General features: G+C 36.8%; 1 protein-coding gene across 1 annotated transcript in view; it reads left to right on the top strand.

Moving 5' to 3' along the window:
- LOC114613680 (neuron navigator 3) overlaps window positions 1-16,161 on the top strand; it is a gene marked incomplete at its 3' end in the record, with an annotated part of 181,791 nt that overhangs the window by 150,740 nt on the left and 14,890 nt on the right. The window contains exon 9 of the mRNA XM_028759036.1: window positions 7,499-7,614. Coding sequence (XP_028614869.1) covers window positions 7,499-7,614 — 116 coding nt within the window. The remainder of the gene's footprint in view (window positions 1-7,498; window positions 7,615-16,161) is intronic.

Raw genomic sequence — 16,161 nt, 5'->3', positions numbered from 1 at the left:
GGAAAGTGCATGGGTGGGTCTTTCCTCCTAAATTAACCTAATCCAGATACCCGTTGACAGACATGCCCAGAATCCTATCTCCCAGGAAATTCTCTACCTCATTAAGTTTGCAATTGAGAGTAGACAGCAAAATTCTATCCTTGGTAAACTTGATACCCAAGCATATCATTGTAAATCAAGCATTCCACATCTTGTCTCCACAGTCTCATGTTCAACTCATGTTGCAAAATACCATCTAACAAATTAACAATCCTCACAGTTCTTAACAAATTTCAGTAATCTAAAACTACAAAGTTTTCATCTCACCCAAGACTCAAGACAATATACTAACTGTGAATTCCTATAAGATAAACAACAACAACAACCACCACAACCACCAAGCTGTATACTACCCACATACAAAGATATATAATAAGCATCCCTCTTGTGAAAATGGAAGACGCAGTTCATAGCAAGGTATGATGAGACCTAACCAAATCAAAAGTCTAGCAAAGAAAGTATCAAATCTTTTAGTTCTAGGTCGGGCATCATGGGCTCATGAGATGAAATTTTCTAAAGATTAAGGAGGTTTAAGTAGTCACGTACTTCAACTTTGCTAATTGTGATACACACATCTCGGCTGCATGACTGCAACTTTCGTTGGCAGTTTCCTACGACACTGCCATCCAAAACATTTTGAGTTAGATGGCAGCTTAAGCTTCACCCTCATAGCTTCACACAATGACCTGAAATGTCCTCCTGGAAGGGATTGCAATCAAACCACACATTGCTGGTCCTCGAGTGTTCTTGAAAACTGTGCAGTAGGACTTCATAAGACTATCAATCTTATATCCCCAATGCCTGTAATACTAGTACCATGTGGATCAGGTTGCTAAGTTATGTTTCCAGCCAATTATGTACCCTGGACTCCTTGGACCACAGGATTAATGCTGTCTGTCCTCACACCAGGGAAACTTTCTCTAGAGAGTTAGTTTTGCGAATCAGGGAACTCCTTCAGTGTAGGCCTTCATTTTACACTTCAAATGCTTCTGAATTCTCCTGAGCTAGGTATTGCTTTGACTTTATAAACCTTTTCTATTGTTTCATTACAGCCCAGGAAATTGCTTTCTAGTGTTCTAATAGTGTTAGGACAGACGGTATTAATCCTGTGGTCTTAACTATTACAACCTCTTTCTCTCAACAACAGCCTGAATAACTTCTCTTTAAATTTCCTGTGCCAACACCTCTAGCTCTTTACTTTTAAATCAATTTCACTTAAATATTAATATATATACATTATGAATATTATAATATATACACATTATATTACATATTATAATATATACACATTTTAAATGGATACCTTGACTGGGGTAATGCATAGTCTCCTTTAAATATCTAAAAACCATCATTTCCATCTGTCATCTTTTTTGTCAATTTTTTTTAATGTATTGCTTCACACCTATGTCCCCATATTTGCAACCTTAAGTAAGAAAAAAATAGTGCAACAATTAGTTAATCCAGGAGAAATGACACTTGACTATATTGAGTCACGAGAAACAAATTAAAACAACTGTTAGTCCTTGTCATCAATCATTTTTAACTTTACATACTTTCTTTTCATTTACATTAAATACCAATAAAGGGAAGTATGGAATATAATGCAGGCTCATACAAGCAAAAGAGTTGAGGCAGGGGCTGCCTGAACAATTCTCAGAAGAGGAAAATATCCCTTAGACTAGTAGGCAAAACATGACTAAAGAAGAAACAAAAATCACTCGAGTGTTGTAAATCTACTTATTAAATATAAGTTGTATGCCTCTGTACCTCTCTATATTTGTAAAATTAGGTCAATGAATCATTATTTTCAGCATTTTTTCCTTTTGATGTGAGTTAGTACATCATCATAGCTGTACCTTTTGAAACATCATCATGGACCATTAGATGAAATTTGGGTTGTAAGATTTGTACAGTCCAGATTCTCCTAGGAGGTTACATGGGAGATTGTCATTTGAATACACTGAATAAGAAAGACAGAGGATGCAAACCACTAGTTTGTAAAGTGCTCACAATGCTGAAGCTCAGGTCATTTCTTGAACATTGAATTGTGTAGGAGGAGCTGTGTGTTTACAAAGATTGAAATGTGGAGCGCATAACTGTCTTTCTGAGAAAGCATTGTACATCCTCAGGCAAGTACTGCAGATTATACTGCAGTGGCAGATTTATGTGAACGGGGCATAATTGGTCATCAGCACACACTAAAGACTATTGAATTCTTGTCTCGCAAGCCTGTCTTTTGCTAGACTTGATATATTTTTGTGCACCGGGGAGTAGTCTAAATGCCCTCACACTGCAGTATTTTAAAGAAGAAATACAGGCCTGCTACTGGAAGATGGACTATTGTATTGAACCCTGCTGTAAGTTCACATTTTCTAAGCATAGAGGGGTATGAGCAATCTTTATCGTATTTGGCTTTTGCATTTTATGCTCAGGTAATCTGGGAAAAATTAGATCTGTAGGAAACTTAAGATAATGTTGTCAATACCTTGCATTTGTTTGTGTGTGTGTGTGTGTGTGCTGTATTTAACTGGATATTTTATTTATTTACATTTCAACTGATATCCCCTTTCCCAGTTTCCCCTCCACAAACTCCCTATCTCCTCCCCCTTCCCCCTGCTTCTCTGAGGGTGTTCCCCCACCTTCCCACCCACTCCCTCACTGCCCTAGCGTTCCCTACATTGGGTCATCAAGCCTTCACAGGACCAAGGACCTCTCCTCCCATTGATGCCAGATAAGGCCATCCTCTGCTACATATGCATCTGGAGCCATGAGTCCCTCCATGTGTACTCTTTGGTTGGTGGTTAGTCCTTGGGAGCTCTGGGAGTCTGATTGGTTGATATTGTTGCTCTTCCTTATAAACACTGTTTAATTTTATTAATTGTTCCCAAGGCACCACTTAAAGCAATTTAAAATTAATGTACTACATGGTAGTCATGTCTTCCTAGGATCCTGTTCTACAGTATTTCCTTAATTTTTCTGACATTTATATTTTAAAGGCCAATTTTCAATATTTTTTCTTTATCTAGCTCTGTCTGATATTTACCCATCATTAAACAAATGGGTTTGTTTTCCTGCAGTGTCACACAAATAAAGCTATGTTCATCCTATTGCTTACTCTAAAGGTATGATTATTTATATTTGCTATTATTCTGACATGAGATTTGTTAGCTTCTTAAAGGTAATATTCCTTGTAGTTTTCTATTTTAAAATTAATTTCATTTACATTTAATAAACATTTGTGGAGAAAGATATTTTGAGACCTTTGTAAAACAAAACAATTGTTCTTAATTTCCATTATCTCAAAGCTTGAAGCATCTGTTGAAGTTTTACATCCAAATTAAAATTATATTCTAATAATGATAAATTATTTTATAATTCCATTTTTCATCTGTATGTATTTCATGTTTGGGAAAGTATAACATTTAGAATACATAAGTTGACAACCACCGTTACATTCAATAATGTCCCTTTTATCTATCCATCCATAGTATAGGGACTAATAGAGTCTTATTTTATTTCATGAGATATAGTACATTGCCAACATAATTTAATTTGATGTTTAAAATCTCCCTATCTATGACATTGGGAAATCTTGCAGGCTGCTCTGTATGACCTTTCCACAAGCATTTCCACTTTTCAAGACTCTCTTTTGTATGGTTTAATGTGCGTTTGACTCATCATGTGCATTCCCTAAATTAGCTTCGTCTGTTGTTCAGTGAGCCCTGGTTTCTTTTCATGGAGAATTATATTTAAAACCATGTTACTGCTTCTAGGTTTTCTAAGTGGTCAAAACTAAGTTACCTGGGTATGAATATACATATGCATTTATATCACAAATTATGCACTGTTATATTTAGGTCAATATAAAAGTACTCTCTTTTACAAAAGAGCAAAGTTGATAGTACCTAATGTGAGTTATCAAATTGCTTAAATAGCCAGTAAAGTATAACATTTAGAATACATAAGTTGACACCCACCATTACATTCAATAATGTCCCATTTAGACTGGTCTATTAGTGAAGGGAAGTTGAAATACAATACTGAGTGTTCATTAAGGACTAATAAAGTCTGATTTTATTTCTTGGGTTATGAATGAAGTATAATTGTCAGAGTAGTGATTGATAAGTCATCATTTACAGGCAGTCTAGTTTGAACAACGGTTAAACATATACAAGGCTATTATCTCAGTCAGACAACTAGAAACTGTAAATTTTTTTGCCTGTAGCAACCACCTTGCAGAATTGGAAAGAAGTTGAATGTTGTTACATAGATATTACACTAGACCAATACTTGTAGCATAGAAAATACATAAAAAATGGACTTGGCATTTTGGGCTAATCATTGTTGGAATTTAGATTCCTTAGTTCTACAACTTCTAATAACATCTTGTAGATCTGGGGACCTAGGACTCTACATGAAGTAAACAGTATTTTCCAAGCTCCCGGTCATAGTTTCAATAGGTACTCATAAAGTGCACTGTCATCAGTTCAGCCTGTGTTGTATCCCAGTGAGGGATACTCTGCAGTATTCACTATGTCAAAGTGTTCCTATGACATCTTCATAAATAGTTTCATGATAAGACCCAAATATTTTTATTCTACTGGTGTATAATAGTCCCAAGAATAGAGAGCATTTGGAAATTGTCAAGAACCTTGGCTAATTTCTTTGATTATGTATATAAAAGGCAAAACTTTAGTAATTAGTGTTGATTATATTCCAGTAGACCAGAGCTAAAATCTAATTCCAGTACTATTATAAATAGAGAAAGGACTAGATATTTGACAGTTGTATAAGATGCATGGAACAGAGATGTCTGAGCTGACCTACTTCTGAAAATAAACCAATGATGGCTTCCAAGTTCTTTTGAAAATGATGCAGCGTTTAGTGCCTTATGTTCTTTTTAACAATTACTCTGTTTCCATATATTTACTTCTGTAAATGACTCATATGGAGAATGCCAGGGCATAGCCACCAAAGAGGTAGAATATAAACAATCTTTTCTTGTGCCTTAAACTAAAAAGACACTAAAAGGTAATCAACTTACAAGTATGTTCTTTCACACTAACACAATCTATTGGAAAGTCTGAGTTAAAACGGAGCAAGTAGAATGTGAAGAATCTTTGTGTCAAAGATAAAGGACAACAGAGGCTTAGTCAACAGAGGTGAACAGTCGGTTCAGTAAGTAAGGAAGGTAGCCACAGTTGTCAGCTCAGACATGCTTTCTAAGATCTGTTTTGGGTAGAGCAAAATCTCTGCTCGCATGGCATTCTAAATATTCTCATGTTCATACAGACTTTCCCAGAGTGGTACTGAATTTTTATAAGCATTACAATCACACCTTCTGCCTCCCAGGACAGCTACTGGTACTGATGTAATAGAAAACAACTAGCATTGGGCTTCGGACAGTCATTTCAGTAAACACCTAAGGTAACTCGGCTTCTTGGAGACAAGTCCCTGAATAGTGAACCTGCAGAATTTTTAAGCCAGTCTTGAGTCAAAGCCAGTTTGCCAAGTTGGATGCCTCTTTGATACTGCTTGGACAGCAGCCAGATAGCTTTCTTCAGTGACTTTAGCATACCTCAACACTCACTTGTTCAACATGGGACAAGAAGCCCTAGAAAACATGAGAGGACTTTTGCCTTCTTCTTCAGATAAAATAGACTAAGAAGTCAGGAAAATACAACTCTGGCTTTGTTTCTCTTTTGATTATTACTTCACATATATGACACGTCTATCCAAGGACAAAACAGCTTTAAATAATTTCTTAAAAATCATAGCAAGTTTTCCAATTTTTATATCTACCAGTTAAATGTCAATTATATATTTCATGCATGTGTGTATACGTGCACATGTGATATTGGGCATATGTGATACATAAATACGTGTTCATCCATTGTGTGCATGATTGCATATGGATGCCTGAAAGTGGAGGCCAGAGGTTATACTTGACTACTAGTCACTTTATTCTTTGAGACAGAGTCTTCAGCAGAACATGGTGGTCCCCTAATTCAGTTGTATTGGCTGTCCATGAGCTCCAGTGATCTGCCTACCTCTGCCTTCTTTACTCTGAGGTTACAGACAGATAATTGCATCTTGATATTTATGTGGATGCTGGAAATGCAAACACATGTCATGGTTGTGTGGCAAGCACTTTACAGACTGAGCCATCTCCCCATTTATTCCTTCCTCTCTGACCTTCTCCTAACCATCTTCCTACTATCCTCTGCCATTCATGCCATATATCTATCCCAGCTTTAGCTTTAGACTCTTGATGCTCTTGACTCTACCTCTGTAGTACTGAGATTGCAAACCTTGCCCCAAGGTGTTGGGTAAACGTGAGCTAGTTCTAATATCAACATTCATATTTTATTTTTCACAAAACCATGACTTAGGATGATAGCCATAGATTAGTGAAAATGTGACTCAGAAGTATACTGACATTTTATTTCACGGACAAGTATTTCTATAAGTGTTCTCATGCTAAGATACGGTAATGGATGACTTGCTATGCGCTAGTCTCAGTGCTGTAAATGGAATTGTAAGTAGGGCAAGTGGAATCTCTGAAAACCACATAGTCCAGCAGCATGCAGTGTTGTGCCAGCTTGAGTCCTGTGTTTCAGTGGCTCGTGCTGTGACTTTCTCAAACACGGGCTTCTGAATCAAACGTGTGTGCAATTTGTATCTGTATCAAGAGATCCCTAGAATTTTCAACTGTGTACAGAGGAAACTGTATCAAGTAAGACTGGAATATCACAAGTATGTGACTCCTAAGTTGACTACCTTCCATTTTATTAGACAATTCTTTACTTGTTAACTACATTTCCCTGGACACTACTTACATGCACACAAATGTAAGCATACAAGAGATCAGTGAAAGCATTTGTTTCTGACCAGCTTCCATGTCCCAGAATCATTAGATTATCATAGTCATATGTGTGCTTCACTGCCTATTTGTTATTTATTCTTATGCATTCTATTTTAGACACATTTTATAACATAGGCATTAAAAAGTGTTTCAGGTATGGTTTCAGTGCTTTTCTATGATTACAAAAGCATTATATGGTCAGATTTTCCAGATGTTCTATAAAATGGACACACATTTTTCTTTCACACCCACAGCCAATGCAATCAATCGTTGATAGATACAAGTTTTCAAGTGCAGCTAAATCCACGAGATCTTAATCAATACCTAACTCATATATGATATCTATTATATATATGCTGTATATAGATATGCATATATATACTCATATTTCATACTTCAGTGTATAAAATAAATTCATAATTTCTCATACAGATAGATATCTGTGGAGCATCTCAGTTGTAAAAAAAAAAAAATAGAGTTAATGACCTTGATGGAAAACTTGAAGTGAACTGATTTCTCCTTGTGCTGAAGAATTACTTTGATGAGTCATTGGTGACCATAATTGTTTGTCTCTGTCTTCTTGGTTAACTTCAGAGCACATTCAGAAAATGAAGGCACCTCTTTACCACCTGCTGACTCCTGTACCAGCCCCACAAAGATGGATTCTTCCTACAGTAAGACAGCTAAGCAATGCCTAGAAGAGATATCTGGTAAGTGAGTTTTTGTAATCTCCCTGAATGTCTATTTTATTAGATCATGTTGGCTCTGTGAGTTTTGCACAACTGGATTCTGTATGTTTCATGCTTGAGAGTTTCTCACATATTTGAATGTTCTGGTTAAGACGATCTCCTTGTTGCTCTGAAAAGAGAAAAAATAAAAAAAAAAACAATGGTTACTCTTCCAGAACCTGAAAATGTAATTTCTTTTAAGACATTTTGATTTTCAAGAGATTTCTATGGTTAGTAGAGTAACCCTGAGATATATATGGAGGTTGGGATATATCAAAGATGTAACATTACTGTAATATTTATAACTGATGAAATCCTGTCCTATATTTAATTCCATGATGGTTATAGCATTTCTCTAGTGTACATATCGGAAAATAAACTAGTTGGAAAGGTTTCAATGTACATATGTAGGTGATATAAAAAAAATTGCAAATCTCCCAGGAACAGTTATCAGAGTTTTGATTGTGGGAAAGGGTATTTGCAGCTTGATCCAAATATTTTCCAGTAATTCATTTAAGCCTAGGGTTATATTGAAAACCTTTAATATTATTTTATTATGTATATATTTATTATGTATAATATAGTCCTACTCACTAACTTTATTGTCATGAGTTGGAGAGAGAATTTAAGAAATTTTGTTAGACTTGCAAGTAAAGGCATGTCTGTTTTTCCAATAAATCTTCATGATGAGCCTTTATGTGTCCACTGCTAAGTCTAAAGGCAACATCATGAGGAAGAATTTAATTTTTGAAAATTCATGTTTTACTTCAAGGCCTCTAAGGATCAAAAAAATAATCACAACAGTGGAGGTTAAGAAGTGTCTGCACTTTGATAGTCATGAAATTCAATTCAGCAAGCATGAGCCCTTCTTAAAATAGCCATTACTGAATAATGAGAGTCGTGATAAAATAACACTCCAGGAGTAACCTGTGGAATGAAAATTCGTGATATGATTAGACATCAGTGATTTCAGATGGCAAATACAACACAAGGCCAGTTCGGGGGGGGCGGGGAGATTATGATGTGAACATATGACTACGCTGATGGTATTTATAGACTCCAGAGATCTCAGAGAAGTGTCAAGATGATGCTGTGTCCCTGTGTTGTGACAGACATTTTATGAAGCATGGTAGGAAGACGCTTCAATTACCATACTGAATGTGTGTGAACATCTGCATCATGTCTATGACGTACAAGCACTCCAATCTATAGTTGCAAGTGAATTCGAGTAGAATTAAAATTTTAATCGCTGTGGGTTTCACAAAGGAACACCATTTTCTAAAGCCATCCTATCACTGTGTGGTGCTGATGGGATAAAGAATCCATATTTAATTTTTCAAGCTTCGTCTTCTGTCTGCATTAAATCATTTTTCATATTTCTAATTAATATTTCTATTTAATGTTCTGTTAGCGTAATAGAGTATTTGGAAATGAAGTATAAACCAGATATTAGTATAATAATGTAAGGGATTTAATAGAGGGGATAGTATTTTGTGGAAGTAATGAGTTCTTTATATGGGTCACTCATTGAGAAAGGGAAGGAAAAAGAAAATAGATTCTGAAATGAATCCGGTGCTCTTTTGACACTCTTATTACCATTATGTGTTTGAAATTAGCTTTACAGTCGGGAGCACTGTCTCTTCCTCCAGTACAATCCCTGCCTTAATTTGTGGAATTTCAAGGATGTGAAAAAATGGATCTCCCAACAACCTAGCCTTCTCCGGGGACCTTATCCTACAATCTGTCCCAAGCCTCACAGTCCTATAGTCAGAGCTTAGTCCTTGACATCATCAGAAATTATAACTTCTCCATAACATCATTGCCATGAATCCTATTCATCATATATGTCTGTGTATGATACATGTCATACACATGTGGGCCATCAGAAGCTTAAATAGGAGTTGAACCCTGGTCCTCTAGAAGAACAGCTAGTGCTCTTAACCACTGAACCATTTCTCCAGCCTCATAAATTCTATTCTTGATGCTTGAAGTTCCCTATGTTTACAGTCCTCTCCCTACTGTTCGCTGACTCTACAATGACCCTGCTAGGATTCCCAGTTTATAAACTTGATCTGTTTTTCAGTCACTTATCAAATCGCCTACACCTTCTTTCTTAATCAGCTCAGTCCTTGTGATAGCTGGAAGTTTCTTCTCCTTCCACACACACCCCTAATTCCTTCATCCTCTCTTATTTTCCCAAACTGCTCAGTCTCTCGAATTCTTAGAAAAAAAGTTACTCCTTTCTTCTCAAAACTCTAATACTACCTGTATTAGACTTGTTAACTGTTAACTGTGATGTCACTCCACTGAAAGATGGGTTGCAGAGAAGGGGTGTCCATGAACTCTGCATCCGTGTCTACCTACTCAGAGCACTTACTCCCACTTAACACACGCTTACACACTCGTTTCCCTGCTAATATTCTCCTCTGCCACTAAACCATCCCTTTAGACCATGAGGTAACAATGTATCTCTAACTTCAATATATGACAACTTCTCTTTTGCCTACCAACTTCTCAGCTATAATTTAACACCTTTGTTCTACTTGAGTAACCTTCAAACGCCACTAATCCTTTCTTGTTGTTGCCCTAGCTTACTCTATAGCCTTTTCACTTCATGTCTGCACTAAAATTGCTCTTAATTGAAGTTGTTATTATTGGAGAGCTATCCAAATCTAAGGATTAAGCTGTATGGCCCATCATATTGACCTCTAACCAGGATTCTAAGAAACTCTCTGACTTGATTTCAACATTCCATTGATTTTCCCCAAACCTCATTGTTTGATCTTTCCTGGTAATCATTTCTAGTATGACTTTTCACCCTAATTTCCTATCATGGAAACAATTCAGTTTTCTTCCCAAGACTTTATTTACACATGTATACTATAGTAGTTCGTGGCTCTAAATGTGATCCATACACTAGTGGCTCACAAATGTTTCTCTCCTCTAGTCCTCTCCCTTGCAACCTGACTCAGGTATCCATTCCTTACATAGTTCCACTTAAACATCTCAAATATATTTCCAACATTCTATATTAAAAACCACGCCCTAAGGCTGCCTTCAAATCATCCTTTGTTTGTATCTTCTCCTCTTTGGTTGATAGTAAGTAATGTAAGCCTCCAGTTACTCCGGGCTGATACTAAAGAATCCTTTGTGACCTCTGCCACCTGGTATTCAGTCCATTACCCTATGTTACTGGCCCTATGTGTATTGCCTGCTCTCTGAGGTCAGGAACATAGGAATTAGCTTTGGATATACTTCTCAATGTTTGATATTTTTCTATATTGTGCCTTCTTAGGAATTCAGAAGCTCAATATGGATGACACTCTGTATGTTGTTCTCATAAGAACTAAAGTGCTGTCCTGGCAATATAACTCAGTGGGAGAGTCCTAGCCTATTAAATGGGAATCCATAAACTGAACTTTTAACACTGCAGAAAACAAACAAACAAACTGCTAATGTTATAAGCCGATTAAATAGAGTTTCTACTCTACTATATTTTTTACTCTAATTATGTTTTCAAGATATATCTAGAATAGAGCCCTTCCTTTCCATGTCTGTCTTATTAACTGGTATATCGCAGTCTGTAATTGGTGCATAACTCCCATCCAATTACTGTTTCTGAAATGAAAAACAATGCAGATATTATATAAATGAGACCCTTGATGAGGAAGAGCCCTAAACAATTTTTAGGTGTATATACAGCATGTAGGAAATAGGAGACCTACTATCGGCTTTGGCAGACATGCCAGTCAAGATAAACATAGGGTGGTTAGTACTGCACGAATGTTCTGACTCAGTCATGGTTTGCAAGCTGAACTTCCCCAAGAGGCTAGGGTGTTTGAATGAGTGTTCCCGTTTCTGGCTAGCGGTGCTACTCAGTAAGGTTGTAAGACCTCCAGGAGATGCTGTGGTTCTGTGCATGGAGGTGTGGTGTGAGAAGATGTGGACCATTGTGGGCAGCCTGTCCATTCCATAGCCGTGTCCACTTGAGTCTCTTCCTGACTTAAAGTTTGCATGGCCTGTTTCCTACAGACCCTGCCACGCCTACTACACCTGATGAAATTCCTTCCTCAAATTGTGAATCAAACTACACCTTTCTGTCCTTGAGTTGCTTCTCCTTGGGTGTTTTTGTCCCAGCGATGAGGAATGTAACTAATAAAGTCCTGAGTGGGAGAACAAAATAATTTTAATTCTATCATCACTATATATATATATATTTTAAATATGAAGAATGAAACTGCCTCTCTCTGTCTGAAAAATTTTGATACGTTACCCAGGGGGATAGAAATCCCTTTTCTTTTAATTAAAAAATTGTCAAATCCATCTCTGTCCCATTACTTACATGATATATGGCCTGTAAGGATTATAATACTTTTAAGGAGAAAACTTAGTTCATTCTGCTGTGGAAATTGGTTAGAGGAATTAGCTAAGAGGGAGGCTTAGCCTTCTAAATTCTCCTTGATGTAATATCTCACTGGTAGCAATTAAAACGTCTTTTGTTTTTTCAAGCAAATGTTGTGAAAAAAAATTAGTGTAATTCAATTTGGGTGTGGGGTAAGGTTTAGAAACAGAAGGCCTTACTATGCAATTGAAGAATCTTTGTAACTTTTTAATATTCTCCAAGGTTGTGAGAACACCAGTCAAGTTTCTTCTTGTTCTTCAGTCATTTGGAGAAAGATCCATGCCATTTACCTGATCCGAAGATGATGATTGTAATAATTATTATTATGAATATGGAATCCAGAGCAAAGCATTGATTAGCTTATAGGTCCCAGGGCCTTCTCTGAGATACACATTGTGACACTCTGTATGCCATCCCAGAAGAACTAAAGTGATACTCTGGTATTACATCCCTGAGTGAATGTATCACATACATTCATTGCTAGAGCTTTTGTTTGCGTATTTTACCTGCTTTGCCAGAGAGACTTTACTCTCCGAGACCATTTCTTTTAGTGCCAAAAGATCCAGCCAAACGTAATTGAGATTAAATGTTCATCCCTTTGTAGAGTGGCTTTAGATTCTGCTTTCTAGTTAAGTTCACGTTTGGCTTTTCTCTTCTTTTTGCATAAGGCTCTCCACTCCCGTGTGTATCTACTCTATGTGCGACATTTGTGCGATGCAGTTTTTAACCTTTAGCTGGAGTATATTCAATTCTATGAATATAAACCTGGTATCTTGCTTTCTAAGAAAAAAAATATGAAAATAAGTGAAAGATTTCATGGAATTGCTATAGAACAAAATATATACGTTTAACCAAAGGATAAGGTAGTGGTTATTTCCATTGTTAACGTTAAAAAATAAGTAATATCTGGCATTTAAGAGCTTTGCAAATGATTACTAGAATTTCCATCTCCTGAGTGTTTAGGGTGTCTACAGAGATGAAGCTCTTGTGATTCAAATTAGCTTAGCTCTTCTACTCAAACAGCCAAACAGGACAGCAATGCTTACTAAAGACCTGAGAGCATTCTTTTCCAGGACATCATATTCGGATATATTTTATTTCATAAATATTAGACAAAATTAAAAATGAGTCCTATTTCTGCAGTTGTTTTCATTTTTTTTTTCATGGAAGCTTTTCCTCCGCCTTGTGTAACATGCATTTCTCTGTGTGATTCCAAATAAATAAAAACTACCCTTGTGTCGTGCATAGGCAACCAAGCAGGAGCAGATGCCTGTAGTGATGTGAGTAGGTTCCCTACAGTTGTCAGGGTAAATTTACATCTAGTCCTTCCAGAGGCAAAACTACTGTAATTACAAGCTTACAAGCTTGTTATAAAATCTTTAAATAAGGAGAAAAAAATGACAACCACCCCCATTTGCCATTTCTTTTGTTGGGCTATCTTTTCAAAATATGTAAGCTATTTACCTGTAGTTTCTTTGCTCAGTTTCATTGAATTTAGCCCACGTTTACAGTCTTCATAAGGAGTGAATCTGTGTATCTGGCCCAAGAGAATTAGGATGACATATGTAATTTGATTTGATACATAAAAAGAGAGTATTAAAAATGACATGTGCCATTCCTGAAGAGAGGCATTGAGAAATGTTGTGTAGGCTACTCATCTCTGCTATGTCATAAGATCAATATGTCCCAGGCTGTGGTCTTGGTATAGGTCTCGGAGTAAAATATACCAGAGAAAAGAACTGTTAACCACTTCAAGGTGGATATTAATGTCAAGAAAATGCATTGTTGTTTTGAAAGGCATTCAGAACAACATTTCTTAACCTTGACAGTACTGACATTGGATAGTACACAGTTTGTTTATGTGGGCTTTAGAATCTGTCATCCTAAGATGTTAAACAGTACCATGACTCCCGTTCCATAGATGTCACCCTCTCCCACTGGAACCACAAATGTCTCCTAGGGAACAAAAGCCATCCTCAATTAGACACCACTAATCTCATCCTAGTGGCTCTCAAAATGGGGTCCGAGAACCAGTAATGCTTGGGAAAATATCAGAAAAGCAATGTCACGACCTTCTAAGACCTACTAAATGAACAGTTGTGGGGCTGGTGCCTCAGAAATCGTGCTTTAATAAGTCCTTTTAATGGTTCTTTAGAGGAACTGGAAAACCACTGCTGAAGTTGATTGGCATATAAACACCCTTTTGAAAGGGAAGGGTATAATTATTGCTTTCATGTATACATGTAGAAGTTCAGCTCTTTGACCTATAAAGTATTAGGGTTCCAAAGTGAGGCCTTGGGCTACATTACCATATGTCAAACAATATATGTGCAACCTGGGTCACAGAAATACAACATTTCCACCTTAAGACCTGCATTATATTCTCATAGTCTGGAAATACTTGGTTAGGTCTAATAAAACTTGAAAGCAAGAACGAATTTTTTTTTCTTTTTTGGTAACGAAATTGTTTTTGAAGCATTAGGATCAATTTCAGTTAATTATTTATATATATTAATTTCATTTAAGCATGTATTATATAAATACAACGTTTCAAAGTATGAAAATTAGTAAACAACATTCACAACTGATGGCTTGATTGTTGATGACAACACATTAGTAACCTTCCTTTCTTTCCATCCAGTCTTACATCTTTGTAATCTGGATTTAAGTATGGTCTACCCTGAATGAGGCCATGAGAGGACATTCCCTCTTCAAAGGAAGTTGTCATCAGTGGGAAGCAATGAGGATTGCATTTTATTGTCCTATTTTATATAAGTAAAAATAGGATATTTCTCCCTACTGAGAGTGGAAATTATAACTGAAAGTGGAAATCACAATTAATTTAATTTTTCCTCTCTGTAGACGATATAGACTATATGCTATTTGACTAATATATTCCACTATCTCGATGCATTCTTTCCCGTGTTAGTATGTGGTATTTGGGAACAGAAAATCTTCAAAAGTTCTTTTTTTTTTCTTTTAAATCATCCATGCTATACATAATTTCTGATACAACACATCTTTGCTTTGTGAAAACAAATTGTCCTAAAATCTAGATTTCATCCTAATAGCTTGGTGTACACACCATGTATGAGACAAAAATAAGAAATGTATCTTTTAAGAGTTTTCCATATTGATCAAACTATGGAATATTAAGACTTGATTATACTTATATACTTATGAGTTGACTTAAGAAATTGCTCAATATACAAAACATAACATATACAAAAATTGTAACATACATTGTGATATACAAAAACCATAATGTACATTGTGGTATACAAAACTCGTAATGTATTTTATTTTGCACCTTTTTATTCTGCACTGGACTCTAAACTTTCAGGTGAATGGTTTCAGTAACTTACTTCAGCTAAGACTTTTTGCTTCTGTGTTTTTGAAGGAAATACAGAAGAAATCTTAATTTCATTATCATGGTAGAATTTTATTCATTACCTTCAGAATTTAAAGGGATAAAACACCAGGAACTTGTTCTGTAAAAGATAGGAAGAGGTCTTTCCCTTTAAAACATTACCTGCCAGAGGGGAGAGGGAGTCGGGCTCCAGTTGTCGGGTCCTTTACACTCTTGAATTTGATCTGTGCTTTTACAGCAAGAGTGCCAACAGTCAGAAAGCATATCTGCCTGCTTCAGCTGCCTGCAGCTATAGAGAATTAGTCTGTCATTCTCAGAATCAGGAAGAGCATGCTGTGTAAGAGTGTGTGTGTGAGCGTCTGTGCTACTGTGTGGGAGGCTGGGTTGGCTGCGAGTCATTGAGACGTGCAGAGGATCCGTCGTATAAGCATCTCTGTTCAGGCTTGGCTCTGAAACCTGTGGCATTCTCGCTTGGCCAGCTGCTGCGGTGCCTGTGCCTCTGTTTTAATTTAGCAGGATGTTTGCTGCCATGGCAGCTAGCAGCATCCACTGCAGCAGCAAGGGAGAACCATAGATCTGGCGATGCAGGTGGAATACTAAAATACGAGGAGGCTCAGCAGGGCTGGGCTTCCTTGCTTGATTTCTGCAAGCAAGGGCTGTCTGTGGGCTCTGCTGCAGAAGCCGTACTTGCTGCACTGTGTCAGCTCGTTAGAGTAAAGGTTTCTCAGATCTCGACCAGTGAGAAGCAAGGCTGCAG

Source organism: Grammomys surdaster, unplaced genomic scaffold, assembly GCF_004785775.1.
Source record: "Grammomys surdaster isolate TR1022 unplaced genomic scaffold, NIH_TR_1.0 126271, whole genome shotgun sequence".
NCBI classification, from domain to species: Eukaryota; Metazoa; Chordata; class Mammalia; order Rodentia; family Muridae; genus Grammomys; species Grammomys surdaster.
The sequence above is the reverse complement of the archived record's forward strand: the minus strand, read 5'-3'. Positions and strand labels throughout refer to the sequence as shown.